Raw genomic sequence first — 27,757 nt, forward strand, 5'->3', positions numbered from 1 at the left:
CTTTGAACCTCACAAACACCAGGCTGAGAGCTGGTCACTGGCCCAAAGCCACCCAGTGACTTCAGTGTCTGAGTGGGGACTAGAACACTCTGACTGCTACACATATTGAATATATATTATTTTATACATTGAATTGTAAATTCAATAATGCTTTTTTTAAAAATCGCTGCCTGCTGCAGAGTGTGGGCAACTTGTATCGCCCTTCAGATATCCTGGCACACAGCTCCCATCATCCCCCACCCTTGTCCGGGCTGACATGAGCCGATGGGATTTACAAGCCACACTTGGGCCCCCAGTGTGCTCTTTGGTGCTGGCAGCATTATTGTGAAACGTGCAGAGCCAGGGAAAATGATTTTATAGCCCCAAGCTTTTAATATACAATATTATTATTAATTAGATTTTAAGCCGCCTCACTAGCCACATGGCTCCCTGGGTGGGTTACAGTAGATGGTCATTTTCCCCATTTCACTGCCATTGTCTTATTTTTATAGTTTAAAATACTTTCTTGCTTCAGTTTATCATCACTGATCACTGAGGTTCACATTTGCATTATTAGTGACTTTGAAAGTTCTTGCTGAAAGCTGGAACATAAACCTTTTGAGGGTTTAACCCTGTTGTGATACCCCAAATCCCTGAACTCAGAGGCTCAAAGTCACCCTCTCTCCTCTGCCCTACATAGTTTGCCTGTCTAGTCTGAGAATTTTGGAGAGGGAGAGGAGGAGGACTTCCTGGCCTCTCTAGTCTCCTCCCATCCTTTCCAGGGTTCCTCTCCAGACCCCAAGGAGCATCATGCCGGCTGCAAGATGGAGGAGTTCAGCTTCCCAGATCTGGTTAAAGCACCGTCTCTGACCTTGGATTCGGGAATCTGGAACCTCCCATGCCGACCCAGACTGGCCAGGGTCCAGAGGACTGCTCTCTAAAAGTAACAGGACAGAAACGTGCCAATCCAAGAGTCTTCTGACACTGACAGCATGATAAAGAATGAAAGTGTAATGTATTTATTTTTGAATAACACAAACAGAAATGCAAACTTCACTCAACACTGTACAAAGGGCAGAGAACAGCATGAGAATACAAACGGGACAATAACACAAAAGGGGAAGCTATTTTTTTTAACAGCCTTGAGATGTAGCTTTTGCCATCCCCCAGCCACCCATCAGCCAGCGCTAACCGAACTGCATTCAAGGAAGGAAGCTGCCCCACAAAGCAATGTTTCCGGAGCCGTGGTGGGTCAATAATTCGGTTCAGAGATATCAGTGATTGCAGTAAGGTAGATCCGCTCCTCCCATTCAGAAAGCTGTTGCACAAAGCCCCTGTTTGGCCGCATGTTACTTTTACACTTCAGGACGTAGGTCCAAGCATTCTACAAAACAAGCAAGGAGGTGAAAGGGGGTCAGAAACTGGGGCAAACCTGGCTCCTAGAAAATGAGGGAAGGAGGAAACCGGCGTGGAGGATCTTGGTCAGGGAAAATGCTCAGCCCTGAAATGGGCTCAAAGCCCACCACAACTGCTTGGGCCACCTTGGCTGGGGGATTCTGGGAACTGGAGGGCTGTACGGGAGGGTTCCCCAGCCAGACTGGGGAAGGCTATAGCTCATGCAGAAGGTCAAACGTTTGAGCCCTTCTCTCTCTGGCGAAAAGGTAAAGGGACCCCCATTTCTCTGCCTGGGACACTGGAGAGATACTGCCAGTCACATCAGTCCCTAAACCATTCTGACTGGAAGTGATGGGCACTGTAGTCCAACACACTGGGAAGGTACCAGGTGGAGGACAGCTGATCTAGAAATAGACAGGAAAGAAGCTACAGAGGGAGGGGAGGAAAATTGAGGCAGAAGGAAAATACAAGGATTGCCTTTCTGAATACTTAGCCTCAAAGACAGCAAGGATGGGAGGCTGGGGGTTCATGGAAAAAAGGTTTTGAGGAAGGATCGGAAGGAAGTGAGAGAGGGGTTTCAGGAGGCAGGCATATATTAGGCAGCAAGAAAAGGTTGAATTTTTGGATGGAGCAGGAGTTCCAGACGCTGCAAGATGGGCTCCTTATGCTGACTGGGCCCTGGGAGTTCTCCATGACATTTGCAATTGTTCACTGGCTGTAGCCATTTGGGCTTTTACAGCCACCACTTGTGAGGTGAACAGGTGGCTAGAAATGGGAAAAAAGCATCACTTTATACAGGCGATTCTCCAAAGTTTACTGTTGACTTTAATTCCAAAATCGCATCAGGACCATTCCTGCTGGTTCCTCCAGGTTCCACCATGTGCAACCTTTTCCTTACCTTTAAGTAAAGCCTGCAGGAATGGATGAGGTACGCCATGACCACTGTGCTGCTTCGACTTATCCCCAAGGTGGAGAAAACCAGGACTGCTTCCTTGTGAATGTGATTGTCTGAACAGAGGAGAAACATCCCTTTCATATTGGCCCAGACACAGGTGGGAAAGCCAAACCCCTGCGGGAAGGTTACTGCTTGGCTTCACTTTTTCTCTCGACTCATGTCACGGGTGCTGCTCCTGTTGGATGTGTGTATCTGGACTCGTTTGAGTCTGGATTTCGGCCTGGTGATGGGCATGTACCAGACTCAGTTGCCCCGATGGAGGAACACTAATGTGGGGAGGGGAGAGAGAGTGCAGGAACGTTAATTCTGCTCGGTCTCTCACCCGCTTCTGACATCACTGATTCTCCCGGACCAGCTCTGTGGATCAGGCATTCAGAAGGGCCGTGTTCTGATGGCTCCAGGGAATAACCACGGGTGACCACATTTCCGCTTCCGGGAGCAGTCAGTGGGGGGATCTGGAGCAAAGAACCCTCCACAGGCTGCTGATACACAACTCTGTCTCCTCATGAGACCTGTATCTGGTGTGACAGTGCAAGTCCTGAACCAGTGCTCAGACTTGGTGATCAGCAGATGCCTGCCACGGTGGAGGCCCTGTGGATCAGGGGTTCCTGAGTCCATGAGGCAGGCCTGTTGTGGATGAGATTATAGGGGAACCTTAGGGCCATGGGCCAAAAATGGCTCTCTCAGCATCCCAATAGGGTTCCGACGGGATTTCTTCTCCTGCTTCCCTGGCCCCTTTTCCCCGACTACTTTTTCGTCATCTTATCATCACTGCACATTTCTCCTCATTCTGAAAAATGGAAATGCCTCTCTTATACCTTAGTTTCTGGGAGGAAGAGGGGTAAGCTGAATTAAGCCTGCATATTTGGGATCTTGGGCCACATCCTTTTCTCCTCTGGCTCCACCCTGCAAAGGCAGCCCCCAAGAGCCTCTATGGAATGGGAAGGGGTTCCTCTCCCTTGAGGTGGTGCCTTCGCTTAGCCCAGTATGGCTCAACGGAGATCCTCAACGTTCTGCCTTGCGTGAGCCCAGCCAGGTAGGAACACCTGGGTCTTATCGATTTTATTTATTTATTCATTTATTTGTATATGTCATCCCATTCCCATAGGCTCTGGGAAGTTTACAAGACAGAAGGAAGATCTAGAAGGAAAAGTTTCACCCAGCCAGCCAGGCAGGCAGGCAGACAGACACTGAGCTTTCTGAGCTTCCTTTGCTGTCCAGAGGACGTCTCGGACTGGAGGGGCACCACTCTGCCATTAGCTGGGGAGGGGCCCCTGGGTCACATGAGCTCCAGTGTTAGGACTTCCTGCAGGCAAGCCACAACCAACAAGTCTGGTGCAGGAATTTGAGGACATGGCCAAGTTTAAAGTCACAACCTTACGCATGTTTAGACCTAGAAAAAGGTCGTAGCGCTCCCAGCATTGCTGGCTGGGGAATGCTGGGAATTCTACCTTTCGGCTGCCTACACATGCTTAGGATTGGGCCCTAAGTGCCTTGCTTCATTCCACGTAGTGCAAGTAGGAGGAGATGCCTGTCTTGATTTACTCACCGATAAAGTGGCAAATGTCACTAAAGTGTGGGAAGATCTTTGCCTCTGGAGAATCTGGAACAGGAATGTGAAGGAGTTGCTTGCTGTCATTAAGGAAACTGGGAAAGAGCAAAGAGGAGATCTTTTCGGGTGCTTGCACAAATATTGGGGCATCCAGTATACAATATTCTCCCCCATTCTTTCCTTGCAACAAATTCATGAAGGAGAGTAAGGCTGAGATGCTGGCAGCGTAATCCTTGGCGGGCCCCCTCTGAGACCTCATGCAGCGTTTGGCGTGGCTTACTCACAAGGAAGCAGGGAACAGAGTGCATGGACTGTGCAATGGAAGCTCTTCCACCCCAAGGGCAGAGTTCCATTTTGGAGAATCACAGAATCATAGAATAGTAGAGTTGGAAGAGGCCATGAAGACCATCGAGTCCAGCCCCCTGCTGTTGCAGGACACCACGTTACACCATCCCCTCAGAGGGCTGCCCAGTTTCACCTTGAATACCCATAGTGTGGGAGAGCCCCCCACCTCTCCAGGTAGCTGGTTCCACTATTGTGTTGCTCTGACTGTGAGGAAGCTCTTCCTGATGTCCAACCTGAATCTGGGTTGTCACAACTTGAGCTGACTATTCCGTGTCCTGCACGCTGGCATCAGCAAGAAGAGATCTTGGCTTCCTCTTTGTGACAGCCTTTGAGGGACTAATAGAGGGATCTCATGTCCCCCCTCAGTCTTCTCTTCTCAAGGCTGGACATGCCCCGTTCTCTCAGTCTCTCCTCCCAGGACAGTGTTTCCAAACCCTGATAATTTTTGTCACCCTCCTCTGGACCCTTTCTAATTTACCTGCATTTTTCTTAAAACTTGGTGCCCAGAACTAGACACAGTATTCCAGGAGAGGTCTGACTAGTGAGGACTATAGAGGAACTACAACTTCTCGTGATTTGGAAGTCATACTTCTGTTAATGCATCCCAAAAGAGCATTTGCCCCTTTGGAGGCTATATCACCTTGTTGGCTCATGTTTAGCCGATTGTCCACAATTACGCCGAGATCTTTTTCTTGTTCGGTTCTGCTGAGCCACATATTCCCCATCTTGTATCGATGCCTTTGGTTTCTTTTTTCTAGGTGGAGGACTTGGCACTTGTCCTTCGTGAATTTCATTCTGTTGCTTTCAGCCCAGCTTGTTTAGGCCTTTATGCACTCACACCAAAGCCTTTAACATGGCCTGGTTATGCTCCATTTTGGAGAAACTCTTGGGGGATGGATCCACACCAGTGGCAGGTGTGCCAGAGGTGGTGGAATGGGGCAAAATACCATTTGCCCTCATTGGCCAGCATAAGGCTCCTTCTGCCAGCGACCCAACCTTAAGCAGGGACATTCAAGCTTTAGATTAGGGGAGAGATGACGACACAAAACCCAGAAAACCCTCCTGCACCCATGAGCTCGCAGGCTGGCAATTTGAACAAGTATTTCTGTGTCTAACCTCAGCCCTTCATGGGTTCATAACCTTTCTCTCTTTCCTAGCCAGGCTGGAGAGACACGGAAAATCCACACCCTGCTTAGTGGGCCATGCAACTTACAATGTGCCGGCTTCTTCGGAGACATTGATATGGGCCTTGATTTTCAGGTCCTTCTGTATCTGACTGTCGCAGGCCTGGGCATAATTTCCCATGTAGAGTTTAGCAGGGAGGATTTCCACTGGATAGGGCTTAAAGGCTTCCAGCTCCTGTTGGAGAAGTGCAAAAAGGCAGGTGATAGGCGTAGCTCTTAAGACCACAGCCCTGGGATTAATAAAATTCAGATGCAGAACTGGATGAGTTTGCAATTGCTAATTAGAAGAATTTCCCATATGAGGAAAGGCTACAGTCTGGGACCCTTTCGCTTAAAAAAACCCCAAGCAGTTAAGGGGAGACATGCTAGAGGAACAAAAATATCTCTGGTGTGGAAACAGTAGATATAAGACTCGAACTCAGCAGGATAATTCCATGAAGCTGATTGATGGGAGACTGAAAATAATTGAAAGGGATTGAAAATGAACCTGTCAAGATCATACACCGTAGATCAAATCTATGGTGTGAGTGCCCTTAAGAGTATTACTTCCTGATTAGATTTCTGTAACGCGCTCTACGTGGAGCTACCCTTGAAGACGGTCTGGATACTTCAATTGGTGTAGAATAGAGCTGCCAGGCTGCTGACGGGGACTGGGTGTTGTTCTCATATAACCCCAGTCCTCTGTCAGCTCCACTGGCTCCCAGTTGAAGTCCAGGCCCAATTCAAGGTGTTGGTTATGACCTATAAAGCCCTCAACGGCTTGGGACCTGGATATCTAAAGGAACGCTTGCGTCCATATATGCCCGCCCGCCCCTTGAGATTGGCGACAGATGCCCTTCTCCGGGAACCCTCTGTGAATGATATTAGGACGGTGAGTACCCAGAGGAGGGCTTTCTCTGTGGTGGAATGCACTCCCCAGAGAGGTTCGCCTGGTGCCGTCATTATTTGTTTTTTGGAGCCAGGCTAAGACCTTTTTATTTAAAACTTATTTTAATTGTTAAATTATTTGAATTAATTAGGATTTTAAAATTTTTAGCCAAGAATGCACCAGGGGTTTTTAAACATTTTTTTTTTTAATTGTTATATTGTCATTATTTATTTATGTATCCTTTGTGAGCCGCCCCGAGGCTTTGTTGCGATGGGGGCGGCATAGAAATGTTTTAAATAAATAAATAAATGGGGGCTTTTTTCTGCATTAAACATGCTTCCCTAAAAGAGAGGTCTTTTAGGGTCCTTAGAGTACTGGGGGCACAGAATGCTCTGGATTCCCAGATTCAAGAATGGCAACAGACCTCCAGCCTAGGCAGTATGGATTCATTTCTAGATCCCACCTCAGTCCACCTGCAGCTGGTGTGGAAAGAACTGCACTGCTGCTTCTCTGAGGTTGGACGCAATCTCGGGAAAGGGGTGAAAAGGCAATGGGGAGCAACAACATGAGTGGGGGGGGGGGGGGGGCTGGCTGACATGCACAAGGAGACGACCGGGGAGGCGGAAACTGCCTCTGTTGCCTTCCCCATTCTCTAGAGGATGCTTGTAAATTTCCACGTTCAGAACTAAATTGTTCTGGAAAGGCCAAATCTTTTGTAATATGTTTTCATTTCTTCTTTTAATATAAGAGCTATTGTTGGCCAAAGGACAGGGCTCTGTGCATCCTCTTGGAAATAGCAAATGCAAAATCAATTATGCAGAAATGCATGCACAGACAGAGCAAATCAATGCTTTGTTTTGTTTTGTTTTGTTTTGTTCGGGGGTTTTTTGAAGTGCTTAATGATCTGCTCAGGCGGGCGTGAAGTTGAACAACATGAACTATGTAAACTACTCTGTATATTGCAAGAGCCGGTTCAGGAGCAAGAGGGACAGGAAGGAGGTTTTGATGCAGCCTTGCCTGAGGCTTAAATGGCAGGGTGTTCCCTGGCAATTTGCTGAAGGAAGACCAGTGAGTCAGATGCATTGCCTGCCACTGCAGAGTAAACAAGGGTTCTTTATCTACAGCAGCCTTACCCAGCCTGGAGTTCTCCAGATCCTTTGGACTTCAACTCCCATCAGTCCTGGCCAGTAAGATGAATTCTGGGAGCTGTGGTCCAAAAGGCCGGCAGTAGAAGGAGCTGTACAGAGAGCCTGAGGGTCCAAACGGAAGCATCTGCGTGTGCAGGTGTGTATGCAAAAATCTAAGGAACTGCAAAGAAGGCCTTGACTGGAGCAGAAAATGGCAACAGGATCTAGAAAGGGAGCCCGTCTCGCTTCCCCCGGGAAGCCCCTCTTACCCGAGGCATCCAGAAGATCTTCTGGGTCCTGAGATAATGGTAAATGGCCGTGAACCGTTCGTAGCCACCTCTCAGGACCAGGACTGGAAAGCGGGTGAAGCGCTGCATGACCCTGGCGCAGCGAGCTGCGGATCCTTCCACAGCATCTGGGCACAGAGAGCGGAAAGAGAGGAGGAGAGGCACGGTTTGGGCTGCAAGGCCCGGGAGGCGGTCCTCCGTGCATTCGTCAGATTAGCGCCTTGACTGCATGTTGCTGCTTCTTGATTACATTTTGATGCTGCTGCCCCCGAGTCTTGCCCAGGTCTTGGCTCTCCAAAAGGAGGCTTTTTCCCATGTTCCTTTTCCTCTTGAGGATGGAAGGGTGTGGTTGAAATCTTGGTTAAGAACAGAAGAAGAGCCAGCAATGGGTGTACTTGCTGGCCATCAGGACTAGGAGACTTTCATAGCCGGCTCCCCCGTGAATTTGTCCAGTCGCCTTTGAAAGCCAGCCGAAATGCTGGCCATCACTGCAAACAGGGCTTCCTTCCCTGGGTCCTGAACTGCTCTCCAGTTACATAACAGAGGAACACCAGAAGAGCCACGATGCATCAGACCAAGGTCTAACTAGTCAAGCGTTCTTTCCACACTGAGCTCAACCAGCTGCCCATGGAATCCCACAAATAAGCCACTGGTGTGGCAGCCCCCTCTCCTACCCAAGTTCTCCAGCAACTGGCATACAGGGGAATGCTGCCTCTGAACGTGGAGGTAGCACAGAGCCAACAGGACTAGGAGCCACTGAGTTTTGTCACACGTTTGGCATTTTGAGCCAAACCTGCAGAACCTTTTCCTCTCCAGCTCAGATCTCAACCCTGGACGGAAGGGGACGCTGTGCGCTGCGTGCAGTGGGGGAGGGTGGGCTTCGGGCTGGACCCTTTGCTCTACAGAGGAAGCCTGTGGCCACTCAGAGGGCCCCATCTTACTTGAATCACCCTTTTAACAACCCCTGAACAGTCACTGAGTAACAACTTAAAAACTTACTATAGTCAGCTGACGGCTTGTGCCTCAGTCCTGTGATGTCGGCCCCTTTGTCGTACGCTAAGTGGGAAGAATGAAAGGAAGGAAGGAAGGAAGGAAGGAAGGAAGGAAGGAAGGAAGGAAGGAAGGACGGAAGGAAGGACGGAAGGAAGGACGGAAGGAAGGCAGGCAAGCTCAGAATGGGCCCAATGCATCAGGCTTCTCCCCATGTGGCCCGGCCTGTTCCCAGATAATACAAGCGTTTGGGTGGACAGAGCTGCCACCAGTGCTGAGTCCCGCATGAGGCAAGAGGGTGGCTGCTTATAAACTGTCCTCAGACTGTACTAGCCGGCCTTCTACAACCTGGAGGTCTGCAGATGCGCTGGACTGCAGCCCCCACCATTCCCAGCCAGCTCCAACACAATTGGGGCTCCCCAAGTTGGGGAAAAATATTATTTTATTTTATTTTTATTATATTTTATTAAGCCGAACAACACGTCCACGGGCCCACAGAGATCCCCATTCCTCCATGGGGCAGGGCACAGCCATCAAGACCAACCCAATGAAGGACCCCCTGCTGTCATCTCCACGCTGAGCTGGTTCACATGCCACAGACCACCTCGTGGTGATAACAACGTGCAGCACCTGAAGCCCAGGGGACATGGTTTCTCCTCCCAGTGCTGACACAGCCCATTTCCTTGAGGCTGCTCCCCTGCCCCCTCTCATTCTGTCTCTCTCTTCCCTGCACCCTGGGGTTTAGTAAAGAAACTGTTTGTCTAACTGACTAACTTTTATTATGAAAAACTGCGGGCAAGTGAGGCTGCCTTGAATTTATAGATTCCAGTGTTTCCGCCGAGGTGCCCAACAAAAGAACAAGCTGTGCTAAAATTCCATAGAAACCGTTCATTAATGCAACATGACTAGACTCAGCTGATTCTTCCAGTGCCCGCTTTGTCAGGTTCAGGCTCAACATCAGATGCCTGAAGTACTGTTCTCAACTGCTGATCTCTATGTGTTCTCCCGGCTGCCCTGAGCAGTGACCGCAGGCGGCCTTGGATGGCTTCCTTTGCAGCCTTAGCCTTTTCTGGAGTTTACGGCCTTTCGGTGCCAGCATTCTGCCCCTTTTCCCTCACGCATTTGCTAGCTGAGGATTAACACGTCATACATCTGACACTTACACCAAATCCATCTGTCAAGTCTTTAACATGCCAACAAAAACGTTTGGTCCACTGCAGCAAAAACAGCGGGGTGGGGAGCCCTGTGGCTGATCCTGGGGAAAACCTTAAACTAGCAAAAACGTTTGCTTAGCACACTACCTTTCCATATGGATGCAACTCTTGTTTCCTCTTTGAAGGAGCATCTCATCCCCGGGCCGGGGAGGCGGTGGGGGGGCTGCACTGGCTCTCCGTGATGCCACAGGTAGGACATAGAAGCGCCAGGTCCCACAAGAGACAGTGACATGTTCTGCCTTGTTACGCTTCAGTCTTGCATGAACTGGGCCTGCTACTTCAGCTTGTCCCTCCCCACCCTGCCATCCCACCATGCTTATCTGAAGCAAGAGAAGAGGAAGAGGACGCGTACGTACGTTTCAGGTCTTTATCCACTTCATACACATCGTAATCAATGTCGAAGGCCGCCTCCACCGAGTCCGTTATGCCATCGTACACCACACAGTGCCTGACACACTCCAGGTTGATAGATGGAGGTACCATGTATTTGCCCAGCGGATTCTTCAAAAAGAAGGAAAAGGGGCAGGATTAAGCACCATGCAAACCGCGCTACAGGAGAAAACTCCAGCTCACTGGGACGGCCTGATCAGAAAACCCTTGTTAAACCACTGCTAAGGAATTGCCCTTCAGAACGTATTCCACCGTTGGAATAAGCCATGTGTCCCTTCACTTTTCAGTTTCAAATAATGCTGGTTTTCAAGCTTCCCCATTTGAGGGACTCTTTCTCATGCCAGCCAAGGCTAATGCATAGCTTCTGGGAAGAATAGAATGCTTAATTTCAACATATTGATTATTTATTTATTTATTTATTTATTTATTAAAACATTTTTATGCCACCCCATTCGCCGAAGCCTCGGGGCGGCTTACAACAATAAATTAAAAGTAATTATAAATTACAATAAATATAAACATTAAATTAAAAATACAAAAATACAATATAAAATATATGATTAGGTATGGATTTAATAAATTCTGTATCTCCTTCCTGCCAATGTACCCAAGCTGTTTATGATTTTAGCTGCTGAAACAAACTAATAGATGTTACTGAAAGCAAAGAAACATTGCAGTTCTTTCAGGTCAACTGAAGCTCCCTTCAGCCATGAAATTTACTGTCCATCTGCCATAGCTCTCTAAGGGCATGGGCCTCCTGACCTGGGCTTTTTCCTTGCCTTCTTTCCAGGTATGCAAGGTCTTAAGTACCTCAGGGACAGCAGAGCAGGGGCTGCCCCAATCATCTTCTCAGATCATGGCTGGTCCCTTTAATGAAAGCATGACTTCCTGGCCCACATTACTGCTGGTCAGCATCTAAGCTACAGGAATAGACTAACTAACAACCATCATATCCAACACAGTAACTCACTGTTTTGACTCGTATTGCCGTCATCAAGTGGCTTTCATTGTACTCTCTCTTTGTACGAGCATCTGAAAACAACAGCAGCAAAAAAGCAGAAAAACGTGTTCAGCTTTGTTCTGACATCTGTTGTCCATTTCCTATTTCTTGTTCATTTTTTCAAGTCTTCTGTATTCTTGCCATTTCTGTTCTACGTGTATCACTTAGCAGGAAGAAAGCAAGAACGCCTTCCCAAGAGCATTCTCACCTAAATCGCAGACCTGGCCTCCCCCCAAGGAGAATGATCTTGTGCTGTGTCTCTGCACTGGGAAGGCAGGATTACACAGGCAGATGGAATACCATATGCCAGTTATTTTGGACTACAGCTCCCGTCAGCCTCAGCTCACATGACCAATGGCCAGGAGTGATGGACACTAGTCCAAAGCAATTGGAGGCCACGAAGTTAGGAAAGACCAAGCCTTATCAATGACATCTAGTCGCTGGCAGCTGTTTTTAATGCCTGGGTTCAGAGGGCCGACTGCACATTGTTGCTGAACCATGGGTTGTCACAGAAAAGTGGATCATCTTGTTGTCTGAATTTAGCTGTGCTAACAACCCATGGTTTATCAACCACAAACAACCTACAAAGAGAACTCCTGGCTTCTTGTTGTGTTGTTCTCCATGGGTTGTTACCTCTACAACATGATAACCCGTCTTTCAACAACCCACATTCCAGTGACAACCCACACTCAGCCCTTGAATGTGGATTGAAGTGCTGTGTGAAGCCAGTCTCGGAGTCCCAGATGCAGCAGAGTAACAGTGGGAAGCTATTCCTTGCAGAGGCTTCCACTCAGCTATTGTGGGAAACACAATGCTGGACTACAATGCCGGATCTCTTCAGCCTGGAGAAGAGGAGACTCAGAGGGGATCTGCTGGTGACATGCAGGTATGTGAGGGGGTGTCACACGGAGGTGGGCAGAGACCTGTTCTCCCCTGCAGAGGAAGGCAGGATGTGCTCAGGGAAAGCTCAGGGAACCAAGGTTCCATTTGGATGCCAGGAAGCGCTTCCTGACAGTTAGGACCCCGAGGGTGTGGAATGGGCTTCCCCGGGAGGTGGCTGAGGCCCCATTGGTGAGGGTGTTCAAGGACAGGCTAGACATGCATACAGTGGGCATGTCGTGAGCGGAGCCGGCTGGAGCCAGGGGTCAGACTAGATGGCTCGGGAGGCCCCTTCTGACTCACTCTATTTCTATGTTACATGGACTTCCATTTAGGTCCAGTAGGGCTCTTCTTACATCCTTATGGAGTTGCCGTATCTTGGAAGTGATATAGAAGATGTAGCAATGAAGCAGAAAGCAACACTCCAACCCGCGGGGCTGCAGCAGATTCCTTGAAGAACAGCTTACATAGTCTGAAGCCTCTTAATGTGGGAAAAATGGCTAGCGTGGAGCAAACTGATAAGAAGTTTCTAAAATGAGGCACAGTGAGGAAAAAGTGGACTGAACAAACAATTTTTGTCCATTTCTCATTTCCAATGCTAGAGCTTTGGGCTCACCCACTGAAGCTGATCAGCAGGAGATTTAGGTCAGACGACAGGAAGAGCCTCTTTACCCAACCCATCACTTAACTTATGGAATTTGCTATCCCTGGATTCAGTGATGACCTGATAAGATAGAAGACAAACTCATGTGTCGCAATTGTAATGGCTACTAGGCATGATAACTGCACAGGTTCAGATGCTGCTTCCCCAGTGTATTACATGATAGCAGGGTGAGAGATACTCAAACTGGTAATTCAACACCCAGAGGGCACCATGTTGGGGAGGCTGCCAGAGTATCGTGTACTGGGGAGTGAAAAAACAGGAGCCTCCTGTACGTGTTTGTTTGCTCTCTGGATGCAACAGTCACAGCCCTCATGTCAAAACTAAGAGGGCTCTCCTGCTAGTCCTGCATGGCTGGAGGCCGACGGAATGGAGGGAGCCAACGATTCCAGGGAAGAGTTATAGGCTCTGGTGTGAAGAAAGGCTGCGTGAATTTGGGGGTCAGAAGGGTGTTTCTTGCTGAAGGGCCCTCTGGAACATGCTCAGGCAAATTCCCAGTAGAAGTTCTGCTCAGAAAAAAAACTCTGAAGTTTTTTCTTGATTAAATGTAAGTCTTTTATAACCATGCCTGTCCAAATGTGCTCAGTGGTAATCTGCCATGGGCAAGCCCTGAGCGTACCTCACAACTCCTAGTGGCGCTTCTGGTAATTCGTCATCTAAGGCTTCTGAAAGTTCCTGCTACTAGAAGCAGTTCTTGGCAGCAGTGGAAACATATTGCACAGGGAAAGTTTCGAAGCAGATGAGCAAGGAAGCAAGCACAGACCTTTAGCTTAAGATGCCTTGTCCTGCTCTGACTACATTTCGACACGGATTCCTATTTGCTTACCCAGTAAACACAGATAGTTTGGTTCTGCCAGTCTAGAGATCTTTGTGCACTGATTCAACAAATTGTACAGTTCCGTAGGCTCACACAGTGACACCCCTGCCATCGCACAGTGCAAGAACGATTCAGTGCTGAAGATGTTACTGCATTCTCAAAAGGTTAACTCCTCTATGGTAGCAAATTCACATTCATGTGGCTCATCCATTAATAGAAACAGGTACTTCATATCTATCTGAAAATCCAAACAATAGATGCTGTGCAGGAGGATGGGTTTCAAGATACCTTTTACCTAAAAACAAAGACAGGTGAGCTAAATGTGGACCATTAAGAGAGTCTACCATCTAATTAATGACATGACCTTATTCATCTTTGGAAAGAAAAAAAATCCTACAACTTCCAGTATGCCCCTGCCAGTTACACAGGGAGTTGTAAGATAGTTTTCTGTTTAAAACTGCATAGGACAGTGTCTTGAACAAACCTTTGGCAATTGCACAAATCAATAGGTAGAACTTTCATTGGTTAAATCATGTAATCATTGACACATAACCAGGCCTGAGAAAAGCCTTTTTTCTAAAAATCAGCATTTGTGCATCCTTAAGATATATATCCTTAAGATATAGCTGGGACTGCAGGTGGTGCAGTGGTTTAAACCGCTGTGCTGCTGGGCTGGTTGATCGAAAGGTCGCCGGTTCGAATCTGCACAACGGGGTGAGTTCCCATTGCTCCTTCCCAGCTCCTGCCAACCCTGCAGTTCGAAAGCATGCAAATGCAAGTAGATGAAAAGGTGCCACTTCGGTGGGCAGGTAACAGCGTTCCTGCACCTCGGTGTTTAGTCATACCAGCCACATGACCACGGAGACTGTCTGTGGACAAGCGCTGGCTCCCTTGGCTGGGAAACGGAGATGAGCACCACCCCCTGGAGTCAGGCATGACTGGACATAACGTCAAGGGGAAACCTTTACCTTTAAGATATAGCTGACATTACAGTACAGAGTACCAGTACAGGGAAAACTAGTTGGCACTTGACAGATAGCAGCAGCAGAAACAAAGGGCAATTCATACCAGGCCACCCCATCCTCCTCATCCTCTGTGTCATAACACCCCATCCTCCCCTCTTTTTTGGAGCATCTTCCTAGGGATGCAAATGGGGAAGATCACACCTTGTAACCTTTTTGCTTCTGTAGCATATTGGAAAGTGTTAAGTGCGTTACATGTAACCGTCTAATGATCAGTGTATAAAAGGGCCAACTGAGGACTGCTCCAGTGCACCATCTGGGTCAATTTGTTGGCAGCTGGATATTCTTAGGAATAAATCCTTTCAAAGAAAAGCTTCCCCTGTTGTGTATTTTGGGCACACACACACCAGGACAAGAACCTTTTGGTCAACATAATGAACTGATTGAACCTGCCTCAGTTTACATATGACTGACTCAATAGTTTGTAAGGAAAAATATATGGGACTATGTTTTTCAATAATGCAAGTTTATTATGATTCCTACTAGCATTTCACCCTGCTCCTCAGCAAAGAAAGGTTTTCCTAGCAGGAAAACAGTCCTACACATTAAAACATGACAAAAGGAAAACAAATTGGGAAGGAGGGAGGAAAACGGGAGCCATGGCAAACCATCTCGTACACTTGTTTTAAAACGTTCTTGAACAATTGATCAAAGAAGGTTGATTTGGAGCTTTAGGTCCCCTACAAAACAATGAATCAGTCGGTTCACAGAAACAGGAAAGGTCAAGAGGAGACGCTTAGCAAAGGATGGCGGTCCACCAACCTGTGCGGCCCTGGGCTTCTGTCGTTATGGCAACCGCCGCTCCTGTTGCCAGGGGCCTCGGGTAACCGTTGCCACGGCAACCGTGGAACCTGCGACCCGCAGAGCGCCGACGATGGGACGTCACCGTAACCAGAGCCACTCACGGGCTACCGCCCTGCCGGGACGTTGCTACGGCAACGGAACCCGCCCCGACGCCTATTGCTGGCTCGTCGTACCGGCGCATCTTCTTCCTACTGCCCCTGCAGCCCGCGCGGCCGACTCCCTCCCTGTTGCTAGGGGGAGACGCTCCGCGGTCACCAGGGCTGACGTCACGGCACTGTTTCACTCTCGCGATACCTCACCCAAACGTGAGGCGCTACGCCGGGAAAAGAAACGGAGCGACGAAGTCTCGCGTAGCTTCGAGAAAATTACTCCGGGGGCGGACGGACAAACCTTCGCGAGAGTTGAGAAACCTAGCAGTCTGGCTTCTTGTGTTGTGAGGGCTTCCGAGGTTTCACTACGAAAGTGAAGCTGAGTCGGTATGAACCTCTCTTTTGCGGTCAGTCGGCTCAAGTGACTATCTCAGGCAGCGGAATGAGAAGATGCAGCGGACAAGAGGGAACGTCTCGCGAGAGTTGGCGTTGTGTCGCGAGAATGACTCTTTGAAGGTTCAAGTCAGCAAGACTTTCTATGGGTTTCCATGTAAAAACAGGAAGGAAAATTTTATGAGACTGAAACTGAATTCAAAAGGAGAACAAAAAGTTTTAAAGTGCAATCCTATGCTTAGTCAGGAAAGAAAGCTCTACAATTACCCTAGCCAGCTCTGTTTCATGAGGCATGCTGGGAGTTGTAGTCCTTCCTCCCCAACTCCTTACGCATAAGATCGCGCTCTAAGATACAGGAAGGTTTTGAGTATTTGCACACACGTTTGTATATCTCCGGGGAACTGGCAAATAAAGCTGTTTTAAGCCCTAATAGGTAGAACCAAAATGCCCCATGAGGCCTGTAAGTGCCACACTCGGACTCGCAAGTCCTTCACCTTCCGTTCCGGTTAAGCAGGACCTCAAGGAGTACTGAAAGGAACGAGGAGCAGGTATTCGGAAGGGGGCGTGGCTTAAGCGAGGCGGTCCAGAGAGCGCGAGCTCCAGGTCTCGCGAGAGTTTGCGCAACGTCTCGCGGTGCCCTCGGTGGCTGGAGGTCGTCGACTGAGGAGAAAGAGCCGCTGAGCTTGTCCCGTCCCTCGCAGCGCACCGGTGCCGTCATGTTCTCCCGCCTCACCCGGCCCGCCTCCGCCGCGCTCCGCCGCGGATTCGCCACCTCCTCGCAGGTATTTGCAGACCGGGAAGGAAGGTAACAGGTTGTGTGGCCTAGTGGCAGCAGGCACTGCGCATGCGCCAGGCAATGGTCGGCGCTGTACAAGGCACCAGTTGTTCTTGTTCGTTGGTAGCGCTCCGTTTGTTACCTTCTGAAATTTTCTGCCATCGAGGTACGAAAGTTGCTTAAATTATGTATATAAAGACGCGAGATAGCCCTGCTTAAGAGTGAGCCCACGACCATAGGTCAGACGTGCCTTGGTTTCTGTGTGTTCTGCTCCCAGGAAGGCTAGCTGTCCACCTGCAAAATAGGGCTTGTATGCTGATCTGCTTTGCACGGTTGTTGCCAGGGTGGCAGTGCAATCAGGCCTGTAAAGTGTGTTGAACTGACCTGAGCTGGCAGCCCATCATGCTTAAGCTGGTTATAGTTTCTGTGAGGTTCAAGTGGAGCCTTATTCCTGTGTTGGATCTCATGGTCAAAGCATGTCATACATAGGCCCTATTGCATTCAGTGAGGAGGAGGCTATGTGGAGGGCATTAATGGCTTCTAATCATGATGGCTGTATCTTACCCCTCAGTATGCCTGTGTATGTCAGGTGCTGGGAACCACGGGTGGGGTGGTGCAGTTGCATTAATACCCCTCTTGTGGGATTCTTGTGAGCAGAATGCTGGATCCAGCTTCAGGGCTCTTCTTACATGCCGATGTGTTAAGATATCACCCTGTTCCTTAATGTGCAAAATTATGCCTGCTCTGGAGGAGGTGGCTAAAGAAACATGGTTTTCTTCCTCTCTTAATAGTAGAACCGAAAGAGGTCACTCCAAGAAGCTGATTGGTGGGAGATTCAGAAGAGATCAAAGGAAGTTATTGTTCACACAGTGCATAGTCAGACAATGGAATTCACTTTCACAAGATGGCATGATGGGCACCAACTTATATGGCTTTAAAAGGGGGCTGAAGAAATTGTGGAGTAGAAAGTCATCTGTGACTACCAGTTGTGATGGCCATACACTACCTCTAGTATTGGAGCTAGTGTGCTTGTGTATATTAGTTGCTGGGGAACATGGGTAGGAGTAAACATTCAGATGAGTTTGAATTGATTAGGTCTGCCTACAGAATGCTGTAGGAGTTTGGAAGGAGCAAAGGCATTCTTTCTTATGTTGTTGTGAACTTGCACTTATGTGTTACTACAGGATATTGGAAAAGCATGTGTGCCTGTGTGGTAAAGTCAGGCTTCTTGGAGTGGCAGCAGAGCGTTCCTTGTTGAGTAAGTGGGATCTTACCATATCTGCCTGCAGAGAGATATGGAAAGGTGTTCCCTAACATTTCTCGGTGGGGTTAGTTGCTGCTTAGCCCAAAGGGTGAATAAAAAACCAGGTGTAGGGAGGGTGCTGCTGCAATGCCAGACTAGGGATATGGAGAATTAAGTAATGGAGGAACATGCACAGTCAGGCTCACATGGTTCAAAGGTTGACTGGAGAAGCAGCATTTTATTTGAATAGGGGCTGCTGCAGGGTTGAAGCTGGGGGAATCAGAGTTGCTGGCTGATGACCTCATATAGCGATGTGTTCCTTGAAATAATGATTTATGGCTTTGTCTGCCCTAATTTATTTTAATTCAGAGTAAATAGCTTGAGGAATCCCATTCCATTAACACTGTTCCTTCGGTCCTAATCAGCACTCTTTTTTCCCTTTTGGCACGAAGTTACTTCCTTAGCATTCAGTCTTTGCAAGTAACTTTGTACAGATGTCTTGCAACATCCTTTACCTCAGCCATTTCCTGCCACTTTCATTCATTGAATCAGAGTGTTTCATAACTCCACCTATTTAACCATGTGGTTCCTGCCAACGCCAGTGGCAGGATTTTTTTGGCCTTGCTCAGATCCAGCTGCTTCACAAGATACCAAGTTCTGGCAAGAAAGCGCTTGGCTAAATTAGTTGTGTTTGCTGCAGAACTCTTTGCAGTCATGTTGACCTTGAATCCCATTAAATTCCTGGGCTTGTAAGAAACATGTCCTTCATCTGCAGTTTGTTGCTAGGAGCAATTCTGTGTGAATTTAAGCAAGAAAAGGACCTACATCTCCCATCAGCACCTGGATGGCTGAGAAATTCTGGAGGGCGTAGAACCCCTCCAGTAATTCTGTCTGGGATTGACGAGATTTTGCTGCCCAGGGGGGCGCAGCTGAGGAAGGGTGCCCATACTTCTGAATGGAACAGTTGTAGGACAGAGAGAAGCCAGAGGGCTGTGATTGCATTTAACCTTGGCTTTAAATTAAATTGAGGGACCAGTGGCTAGTGCAGGAATGACTGAACCTCCGAGTTCATACAAATAGCTTTGTGAATACATGCATTCATTGGCAGCTACAGACAGGAAGATTTCAGTATGTATCAGGGCAAGAAACACTGGTGGGCAGAATGCTGACTAATCCAGTGGGAACAAATGAAAGGACCACCAGGGCCCCTGCAAGTTTTTTCTGCAACTGCCCATAGACAGCATGGTGGTGACAGATGAGCACTCAGAAATCTGGGGCTCTAGCCCAGGTGGACTGCCCCCTAACATTTTGCCTGAAGCCAAAGATTACACTAAAACCAGTCTCAGGTAATCAAGATGTATGAGAGTGGTGATCAGAAGGTTTTTCAGAGGAAAGACTTTTAAGAGTTCTGCTGACTTACTGTGGTGCAACCTTTTGTGGGTGACATGGGCTGGCTGGCAATGTTCTCTGTTTATATGGACCCCAAGAAGTGATCAGATTTGTTAAATATGAATTGCAGAGCCTCTTGTTACTTTTGACCATAACTTCTCTGAATGCCCCTTAAAGTAAAGAAATGCTGCAGTCAAAGGTGTCTTGGAGACCTTCCCTCTGCCCCTGCCTCAGGCCATTTGCCAATTGCAAAATAGGTTTTGGGTTCACCTTTGGAATTCTGAACTGCACAGTCAGCAGTGCCCCAGAGAACGAGTCAGGGAAATGTCAGTAGCTTAACTTCTTCTTGTCCAGAAGATGGAAGTCTGCCTCCTCTCAGCAGAGCTGCTTATTGGCTCCCTTAATTAGTTCCTGCGAATATCTAGCTCAAAGCTTTTGCTTTTCCCTCCCCATCCCATTTTCCTTGTGTTGCAGGTCTCTTTAGATTGTGAGTCTGCCAAGCTCAAGATCTCTGATCTGTGCCAAGAAGATTGCAAGCTCTTACCAGATTATTCCTTTTCCCCTCTGCTATTTTCATAAATATGTGAATTTATATGCATACCGACCTAGCTGGTATTTTCGGTTTATTTGTCTTCAGAACATGGAAGCTGGTATCTGGGAAAACAGGGGAACTCCTGTGAGCCAAAGTGAGATGGAAAATGCTGTTCTATGAGGTGAAACTTGGTCCTTGACTGTGAGGCTGCAATATCATTTCTGGTTTATGGGAGTTTAATGAAAATAAACTACCCACACTTTTCAGGGCCCAAACCTGACTGACAGAACCCTTACAAATCCTAACATTGCCCAGTCAGCTATGCTGGGAGTTGTAGGATTTTTTTCAGTTTAAACAAGCATAGAATTACTCTCCAAGGTTTAATTTACAAGCTAGAGCTTAAAGCATGGGTCCTCAAACTACGGCCTGTGGGCTGAATCCGGCCCGCCATGCCCATTTATCCGGCCCATCTCAGAGGTTTTGGACTCCCCGCGCCTGCTGCTGCAGCCCGCCTCGCTCACTTGGAGAAGGTTTTGGACTCGCTGGGAAATCTCCCAGCGCGCAAGCCGCCGCCTCGCTCACCCGCTGCCGCCTGACCAGCCCGCACCCATGGGCACCTCCACCTCACCAGCCTCCCCCTGTCACCTCCGCCTTTCAACTGGCCCCCTGTTGAAAAAGTTTGAGGACCCCTGACTTAAAGCTTTCTCTGAAGATGAGTGAGAGAGAGATTCTCAGGGTTCAGATTTCTCTAAGGAACCAACAGATGTTCAGATGCCTTATTTTGTTCTTTGACAGCGACCATGCAGTTTTCTTGTTGCCTTGATTTTAATTACATTCCAGTGTGAGGAAGGCAGTGCACCCCTGTCTGTGGAGCTGCTGGAACCTGTTCCAGAGGATGGCTGATGTGCTTGTTGTCTCCAGGTGTCTCCTCTGGTTCTAATGTCCACCTGAGAACCTTCCATTGTATGCATTTTTCTTTGTTTTTTGTTCAATCTAGAACAATGCTAAAGTGTCCGTACTTGGTGCTTCTGGGGGGATTGGCCAGCCCCTCTCCCTCTTGCTGAAGAACAGCCCCTTAATAAGTCACCTCAGCCTCTATGATATTGCGCACACTCCAGGCGTCGCAGCGGATCTCAGCCACATTGAGACCAGAGCCCAGGTGAAAGGTACAGTGGCCCGACTTACTTGTGTTATTTGTGGTACTGATCTGGAGAGCTGATTGACAATGGTGGTTGCTTGACAGAATTGGCAGGTCCTGTGCTTTTCCTGCAACTAGGGACCGCTCTGTGACTGGCCCATTATCCTGGTACCTGGAAAAGGGGTAGCTCAAGACAGACAGCCTGTTGAGGAGGGAGGGAAGGGGAATCTGTCCCTGCTCAGTGCTGGCATCTGCCCTTCATTCTTACATACTGTACAGTTCTGGTCATGAGACCTAAAAGGTTATAGTACATGGCTACTGGTCCTGATGGGTATAGGCTACCCCCAGTATCAGATACTGTATGCCTGTGTGCACCAGTTGCTGTGGAACATGATCTAGTGGCTGCATTTGTGCTACATGATCCAGTGGCAGTCAGGTAGCCACTGTGAATGGAATGTGGGCTAGAGGGTCCATGGGTCTGACCCAGCCTTGGGGCTGCTTTTATGCTCTTCCTCTAAGAGGACCTGCCCTTGGAAGAGGAAATGGAGGATTGTCCTACTGTTCTTTTCCTCCTCTTCCTACCTGTAATCGCTTATGCCAAGTCCTCTTGTTGGGTTGTTGTCCGATGAACTGTAGTGACAGTGATCTCTGCTTTATCTGCCTCCCTAGTTTATCTTTGCCCTCTTGCTATAGGAGGATTCTGTAGCGGAAGGGTATCCTCAGGACACTGACTCTCTGTGTGCCCTTCTCCTTCCCTCTGGGAAGGATGCCCAGAAATAATGTTCCCATTTGCAGTGTCCCACACTCAGAGCATGACAAGGAACAGATGATGGCCCCTACTTGTTCCTGCACAGCAGCTTTGGGTATCCCCCCCCCCCCAGTCTGTCCCTTAGGAATGTCACAGCTTAAGATGATAATACAAGACTGGGAGGGTGGAGAGTTAAGAATGACAGGAAGCTGATTGGCTGCTGCTTCCTGAGTCTCACCTCATCCCTCTTGAACCTTTGTTTGCCTCTGTAGATTTTTCCACCCAAACACATGCCCCCATGGGGAAAAGAGCAGGCAGCTTGCTTGCTTGACATGCCCACCTGCTTTCCCACCAGAAAATCCTACTCTGTTTATCTGTTCATAGATAATTATATCAGGAATATCACTTAATTTAATGATAAATTAGGTTCACATAAGCACATTCTAAGGAGTTGACAATCAAATTAATTGCCCTTATGTTCAGGACCCTGGTAATTTTCTACTTCTCCATACTGTTTTTCAGTATGCTAATGCCATCAGTATGCGACTCAGCTGCCAGTATAACATAAATGTAGTTCTTCCTCTCCTTTTTCAGGTTTTCTAGGGCCTGAGCAGTTACCAGAGTCTCTGAAGGGCTGTGAAGTCGTCGTAATACCAGCTGGAGTCCCTAGAAAGCCAGGTGAGTCTCTAGTCTGAGAAATTCTGCAGAGATCCATGTTACGCAGGCTTGCCAGACGAGGGCATCTGGCTGTGGTTGGAGTTGGGTAGCATCATGTCTAAGGAGCAGGACAGGGATTCCGGAAGAAGTGGCACCTGCTTGTGCGCTAATGCTCCTTGTCGGTCGTTAGTCAAAACTGTCCATCTCTGAACTGTCGAGCGCAAAGGGTGTGCAGAAACCACCGTGGGAGTGCAGGAAGGGTGCAGTGCCATGCATGTTCAGGCAGGAGAAAAGGCCTGCCGCTCCCAGCTCTCCCCAGCCAGCCATGATGCCTGAGGCATGCTGGGAGTTGGTGGGGGAGTGTGCACAGGATTATTATTGTTGCTGCTTATTACATTTCTGAACTGCCCATAGGCTTGGCTTAGTGGGTACGACACTGAACTTGTCAACGGAAGGTCTGTGGTCCACGTTCCTAGTGCCACGTAACGGAGTGAGCTCCTGTCACTTGCCCCAGCTCCTGCCAGCCTAGCAGTTTGAAAGCATGCAAATGCAAGTAGATAAGCTGGCACCGCTTTGGCGGGAAGGCAACAGTGTTCTGCACATGAAAGCTCCTAGTCACGCCAGCCCACGTGACCACAGAGGCGTCTTTGGACAGCGCTGACTCTTCATCTTAGGAACGGAGATGAGCACCACCCCTAGAGTCAATCATGACTGGCTCACGCGTGCAGGGGGAACCTTTACCTTTACCTTTACACTGGCCATAGACCTCCTCATCCTGTCATGTGTTGGACTGCAGTTGGACTGCAGGCTGGTTGGTGTGCCGTAAACTCTTCTGCTGCCCTTCATCACAATAGTCCATAAAGGTGCCCACCATCTTGCGCCCTGCAAGCATGAATCCCCTCCTGCTGTGAAGCCCTGCCCTTTCTCAAAGCCTGGAGAAAAGTCGGGGTGATGCCTCTCTTCCCCCGGCCTGGGCAAGCAGCCCTCGCCTTACGCTAGACCTTTGAGGGTCACTGCCCCCTGGGCCAGGTGGGAGTCGGGAGGGACAGTGCTCTCCCCCACCATCCCACTGGGCTTGTGAGCTCCTCTGAGGCATGGCATGAAGTTGCAGCCTAGGGCCCCCTTGTGGGCAAGGGCAAGCTTTGTTTGCAGAACTGGGGAACCCTGTGCTGTTGCTCTGCTGTGCGTTGGTCTGCTCCTCTCCCTGCACCTCGAATGGCAGCAAGGGACCAGAAGACCTTGATGGCTGCTGCTGCAGTGCGGGGGCACCGGTGTTTTCCTGGGGCCGCTGAGACATGACTCTGTGCTGCCCTGTGGCCCTGCCTGTCCAGGGCGTAGAAGGGTACACTCTTACCCTAATCGGTGGTGCAGTCTTTCCTGGGTAGGGATTGGGCCGGATCGGATGTGCCCCTTAAGTTCTCCCATCTGACCTGCAGGCATGACCCGCGATGACCTCTTCAATACGAACGCCACCATCGTTGCAAACTTGGCGGCCGCTTGTGCTAAGCACTGCCCTGAAGCCATGATCTGCGTGATCGCAAATCCGGTAAGCAGAATCCGGCTGCGTTCTGCGAGGGGTCTTGCGCGAGGCTCTGTGTCTAGACGTGGCACCGCTGCACAGCCCGCTGCTTGCTTGCTTGCGGGTGACGGACTTCTCACTTCCCGTCCGGGCTTTTCCTGCACTCCCCCCGGTGGTGCCGCCTTCCACGGTCCATCTCCGCCACGTGGCTGCTGGGGAGACGGGTCTGGCAGAGCCATTCCATCCATCCTGGGCTGGTCAGATCACTCGATCCTCCACACCTCTTGCACACTTTGCCGTCTGGATTTACCAAGAGTGCACAACAGAGTAACATCGTTTGCGGTGCACAGGTGGCCAGGGAGAAAACTGCAGGCTGGCAGGGGTGTGGCCCCTTGTGCATGGCTGCTTCAAGGGTGGCGGCTGTGCATCGGTGTGCTCTCCCTCTCAGGTTTAGGAAATCGTGCGCAGCTGTGCCCAACCGTTCTTTGCGTCCCTGGCTGCCAGAGCTTGGACAGGAGGCAGACAGCAAGGGAATGGTCGCACATCGTGGCACAGGGTAACTTCTGCCACATGCCGCTGCCCTTTCAGCAGCAGCTGCTGTGTGTTTTGGGCAGAAGCAGGGAGCCTCCTCCCCCTCCCTCGGAGTCCCTGCCAGAGTGGCCTGGGAGTTACAGGCTGAAAGCAGTGCCTGGCTTGGCTGTCACTGCTTGTCCGGGTTGCTGTTTGGCTTCTGCTCTTCAAAAGACCAGCTGCCTTTCAGCTGCAATATGAAACAAGCCACAACCCATAATTGCACCAGGCAACAAGAGGGGATTCACCACTTAGTGAGGTGTGGCTGAAGGCCTGTTTGCCCAGCAGCTGCCCTGGGGCTTCTCTTGAAGGCTGCGAGAAAATTTATCCCAGTAAATAAATACTGCATGTTGATTATATTTATATAACGCCTCCCTTCCCAAAAGGAACCCCAGGTGGCTTGCATAGTCCTCCTTTCCATTTTATTTTCACAACAGTCCTGCAAGGTAGGTTGGGTTCAGAGTCAGTGACTGGCCCAAAGAAAGCAGGCTTTCTTCATTAGTTGCAATTATTTTTGTCACCTTTCAGGGTGCACATCTTAATGCAGTGATAACCATGAGCTTACTTGAATTTGATATGGTGGTTTTAAACTCCGGTGTATTTTTCCCATTCATCCCAGTTGCTTCAAGGGACTATAAAAGGGTTGAAAAAGTTGCATTGTTAAAATGTATCTAAACTATAGGGGATGAAAGATTTTCTCATTGCTTTCAGGTCAATTCCACCATCCCGATCACTTCTGAGGTTTTTAAAAAGCATGGAGTGTACAACCCCAACAGAATTTTTGGTGTCACAACTTTGGACATAGTGCGAGCAAATACTTTTGTGGCTGAACTGAAGGTAGGTGGTTGTGCCAGTTTGTTAACTTTTCCGTTTCACATCCACACTTCTATCTCCTCTCCTGCTTACAAATCAGGGAAAGAATGTATGGCCTTCGTGGCCTGGCTGGCTGGGGTTAATGGGAGTTGCAGTGCTCCCCAAATGGGCTGGACTGCACCGATAGTCCAGGATTTTGGTTTTTTGTGGTGTGGGTCCTAGTGTGGGAGGAACCTCACTCCATCGTTTGACGTATCTTAAGTCTTTGCAGCAGGCAGACTTGCTGGATCTAATTCCAGGTGCACAGCATCTAATTTCTGAGTTGGCGCCAGGTGCACTTCTCTGGGGATGCTGTGACCAAGTGACCCTCCCCCGCCTCCATTTCTCGCCTCTCCTATACAGACCTGGAGGTTATCAGCAGTTTGCTGGTTGTTGGGCCGGTACTTAGCACTGTTTCCTTTCAGGAACCAAAGAACTGGTTCTCACGAGTCGAAAATGCAACTCTTAGGTACCCACACATTACTCATCTCCGCAGCCAGATAGAAGTGATCAGGGCAAGGACAGCGGTGGCCAGTCTTTCTTTATCCTTGACCTGATTCCACGCAGGAAATTCCAAATAAACTGAGTCAGGGTGTGTTCTGCATTTGCAACCCTCTTCCCAGCGCTGAGCTCAGAGCAGCGTATGCCACACAATTTCATCCACATAAATGACTCTTAACTGAATCCTAGCTTATACCTGCAGTTTTGGGGCTTGGCTTCTTGCATGTGTGTGACGTAGAAGAGCGGGCGTGCAGGGACGTGGTTTGGTGGCGCACCGAATTGCAGTTCCGGGAGTGGTGGTCTTGCGAAGGGAGGTGGGAGCTGTGTGGAGTGAAAAAGCCATCGCACGCAAAGGCCTGCAACATGCGCCAAAAAGCTGGAACCAGCATGAGCCTCGGCTTACCGTTCACCAACAGTGTGTGCTGGCTGAGCTCCTTGGGCTGCCACCGCCGGCAGGGACGGCGGTGCCAGCCGGAGATTCAGCAGCAAGCCGAAGCTCGATGCCACGTCCAACCCGGGGCTCCTGATTTGCCACCCGCTTCCAGAACGCTGGAATCCGAGGGCCGGGTGTCCTCCTGGCTCATGACTCCTGGCTCATTTGGGGGCGGCGAGTCAGACGCTCTGGCTGCTTTGGCCACCGCACTGCGTTTGTGCCAGCTGGCGGGTGTCCTTGTGCTTTAGCCATTCCTGCTAAAGGGAAGCGTGGGCAGTTGAGCGGCTGCTTTGTGAACAAGCCTGCCAGACTCACACCACTCCTTGCTGGTTGGGGGCACGGACCAGTGCAGGACGAGCTCTCTCCTTCTCCGGATGTCTCAGCCCTGGGCGCTCTGCAGGTGTCTGTCTGCTGCCACAGAGGCTGGTGCCTTACGTTGTCCGGAGAAAACCATTAAAGGGGCATTCTCTGTCAGTCGGGTCTGTTCCCCCGCCAGACCAAGTGGCTGTTGCTGCAGCAATTTGGGTTCAGCTGCCTGGCGGCGGCGGCATAGCCAGCTGGGAACGAAGCCCAAACCACTGAGCGGCTGCGGTGTGGGTCTTGCTCCCTGCTCATCAAATCGCGAAGGACCAGGATGCTGACACCTACGATCTTGGACTTCTCTTGCTGCCTGAGGAGGCCTGGTGCACAAGGCGGAAGGCCCGCTGCCCCCGCCAGGAGACCAGGCCAAGACGAAACTGGTCCCTGGCCAACGGCAGAGCAGTCTGTCCTCTCCACCTTGGCGTGAGGTTGCCAGGAGAATAAATAGAAATCCCATGATGTGGTTTTGATTTACTCCTTTGGGCTTCGGCTGCATGCCAGGTCCTCTGCAGAGTTATCGTCCGTGTATTATTAGCTTGCTCTGGGGGCATCAAGAAGCTGAGGCTGAAGGAGCCTCTCCATTGCATTTTGAGAAATCACATTTTACATTATTTCTCTAAGTTGCCTATTCACAGCTGCGTCACTGAAAAAGAGCTTTGCAGGCTGCATGGTACGCTAGACCTTGGTTGTTTCCTCCTCCTCCCCACCTACATTGTTGGATCTCTTATGCAAATTAAATGATGTATTTATTTATTTAGAAAGCTTCTATGACGCCCCATTTGCCAACGCCTCGGGGCGGCTCACAACAATAAATAACATAATAATATAAAAACAATATAATTGGAGACGTCCTGGCCAAACATGTAAAATCAATAAATAATAGCAACAATTAAAATGACGTTTAAATAAAAAGGTCTTGGCCTGGCGCCGAAGAACAAATAACGACGGCGCCAGGCGGACCTCTCTGGGGAGCGCATTCCATAGATTGGGCACCACTGCAGAGAAGGCCCTCCTCCGGGTACTCACCCTCCTAATGTCCTTCATGGAGGGTTCCCGCAGAAGGGCATCTGTTGCTGATCTCAAGGGGCG

General features: G+C 49.4%; 2 protein-coding genes across 3 annotated transcripts in view; one reads left to right on the top strand and one right to left on the bottom strand.

Annotated features, from left to right (window-relative positions):
- Positions 1-975: 975 nt before the first annotated feature.
- Positions 976-16,070, bottom strand: STYXL1 (serine/threonine/tyrosine interacting like 1). 2 transcript variants are annotated; one of them, XM_044456124.1, is made up of 10 exons: positions 15,428-16,070; positions 13,653-13,938; positions 11,257-11,318; positions 10,253-10,397; positions 8,692-8,748; positions 7,675-7,820; positions 5,440-5,585; positions 3,879-3,976; positions 2,273-2,382; positions 976-1,363 (listed from the first exon to the last, which is right to left on the bottom strand). In XM_044456124.1, exons 2-10 carry the CDS (start codon positions 13,753-13,755, stop codon positions 1,232-1,234), a joined length of 999 nt encoding a protein of 332 aa, XP_044312059.1. In that variant the 5' UTR covers positions 13,756-13,938; positions 15,428-16,070; the 3' UTR covers positions 976-1,231. The 2 variants fall into 2 exon arrangements, with proteins under 2 accessions (XP_044312059.1, XP_044312060.1); XM_044456125.1 differs by lacking the exons at positions 7,675-7,820; positions 8,692-8,748; positions 10,253-10,397; ... (1 more) ...; positions 13,653-13,938; positions 15,428-16,070 and adding an exon at positions 7,412-7,627.
- A 490-nt stretch (positions 16,071-16,560) lies between these two features.
- Positions 16,561-27,757, top strand: part of MDH2 (malate dehydrogenase 2) — a 14,679-nt gene continuing 3,482 nt past the window's right edge. Inside the window, exons 1-5 of the mRNA XM_044456149.1 lie at positions 16,561-16,733; positions 20,888-21,056; positions 22,371-22,454; positions 23,870-23,979; positions 25,234-25,359. Coding sequence (XP_044312084.1) covers positions 16,668-16,733; positions 20,888-21,056; positions 22,371-22,454; positions 23,870-23,979; positions 25,234-25,359 — 555 coding nt within the window. The 5' untranslated portion in view covers positions 16,561-16,667. The remainder of the gene's footprint in view (positions 16,734-20,887; positions 21,057-22,370; positions 22,455-23,869; positions 23,980-25,233; positions 25,360-27,757) is intronic.

This window comes from Varanus komodoensis, unplaced genomic scaffold (assembly GCF_004798865.1).
Source record: "Varanus komodoensis strain SLA01 unplaced genomic scaffold, ASM479886v1 scaffold81, whole genome shotgun sequence".
NCBI lineage: Eukaryota > Metazoa > Chordata > Lepidosauria > Squamata > Varanidae > Varanus > Varanus komodoensis.

Excerpts from the sequence above, each read along its gene's own strand:
- STYXL1 (XM_044456124.1), bottom strand. The coding sequence starts at position 13,755 with ATGGCAGGGGTGTCACTGTGTGAGCCTACGGAACTGTACAATTTGTTG. Across the intron at positions 2,383-3,878 it reads TGACATTTGCCACTTTATCG|ACAATCACATTCACAAGGAA; the intron begins GTGAGTAAATCA and ends TCCTCTGTTCAG. Across the intron at positions 1,364-2,272 it reads CCTGCAGGCTTTACTTAAAG|AATGCTTGGACCTACGTCCT; the intron begins GTAAGGAAAAGG and ends CTTGTTTTGTAG.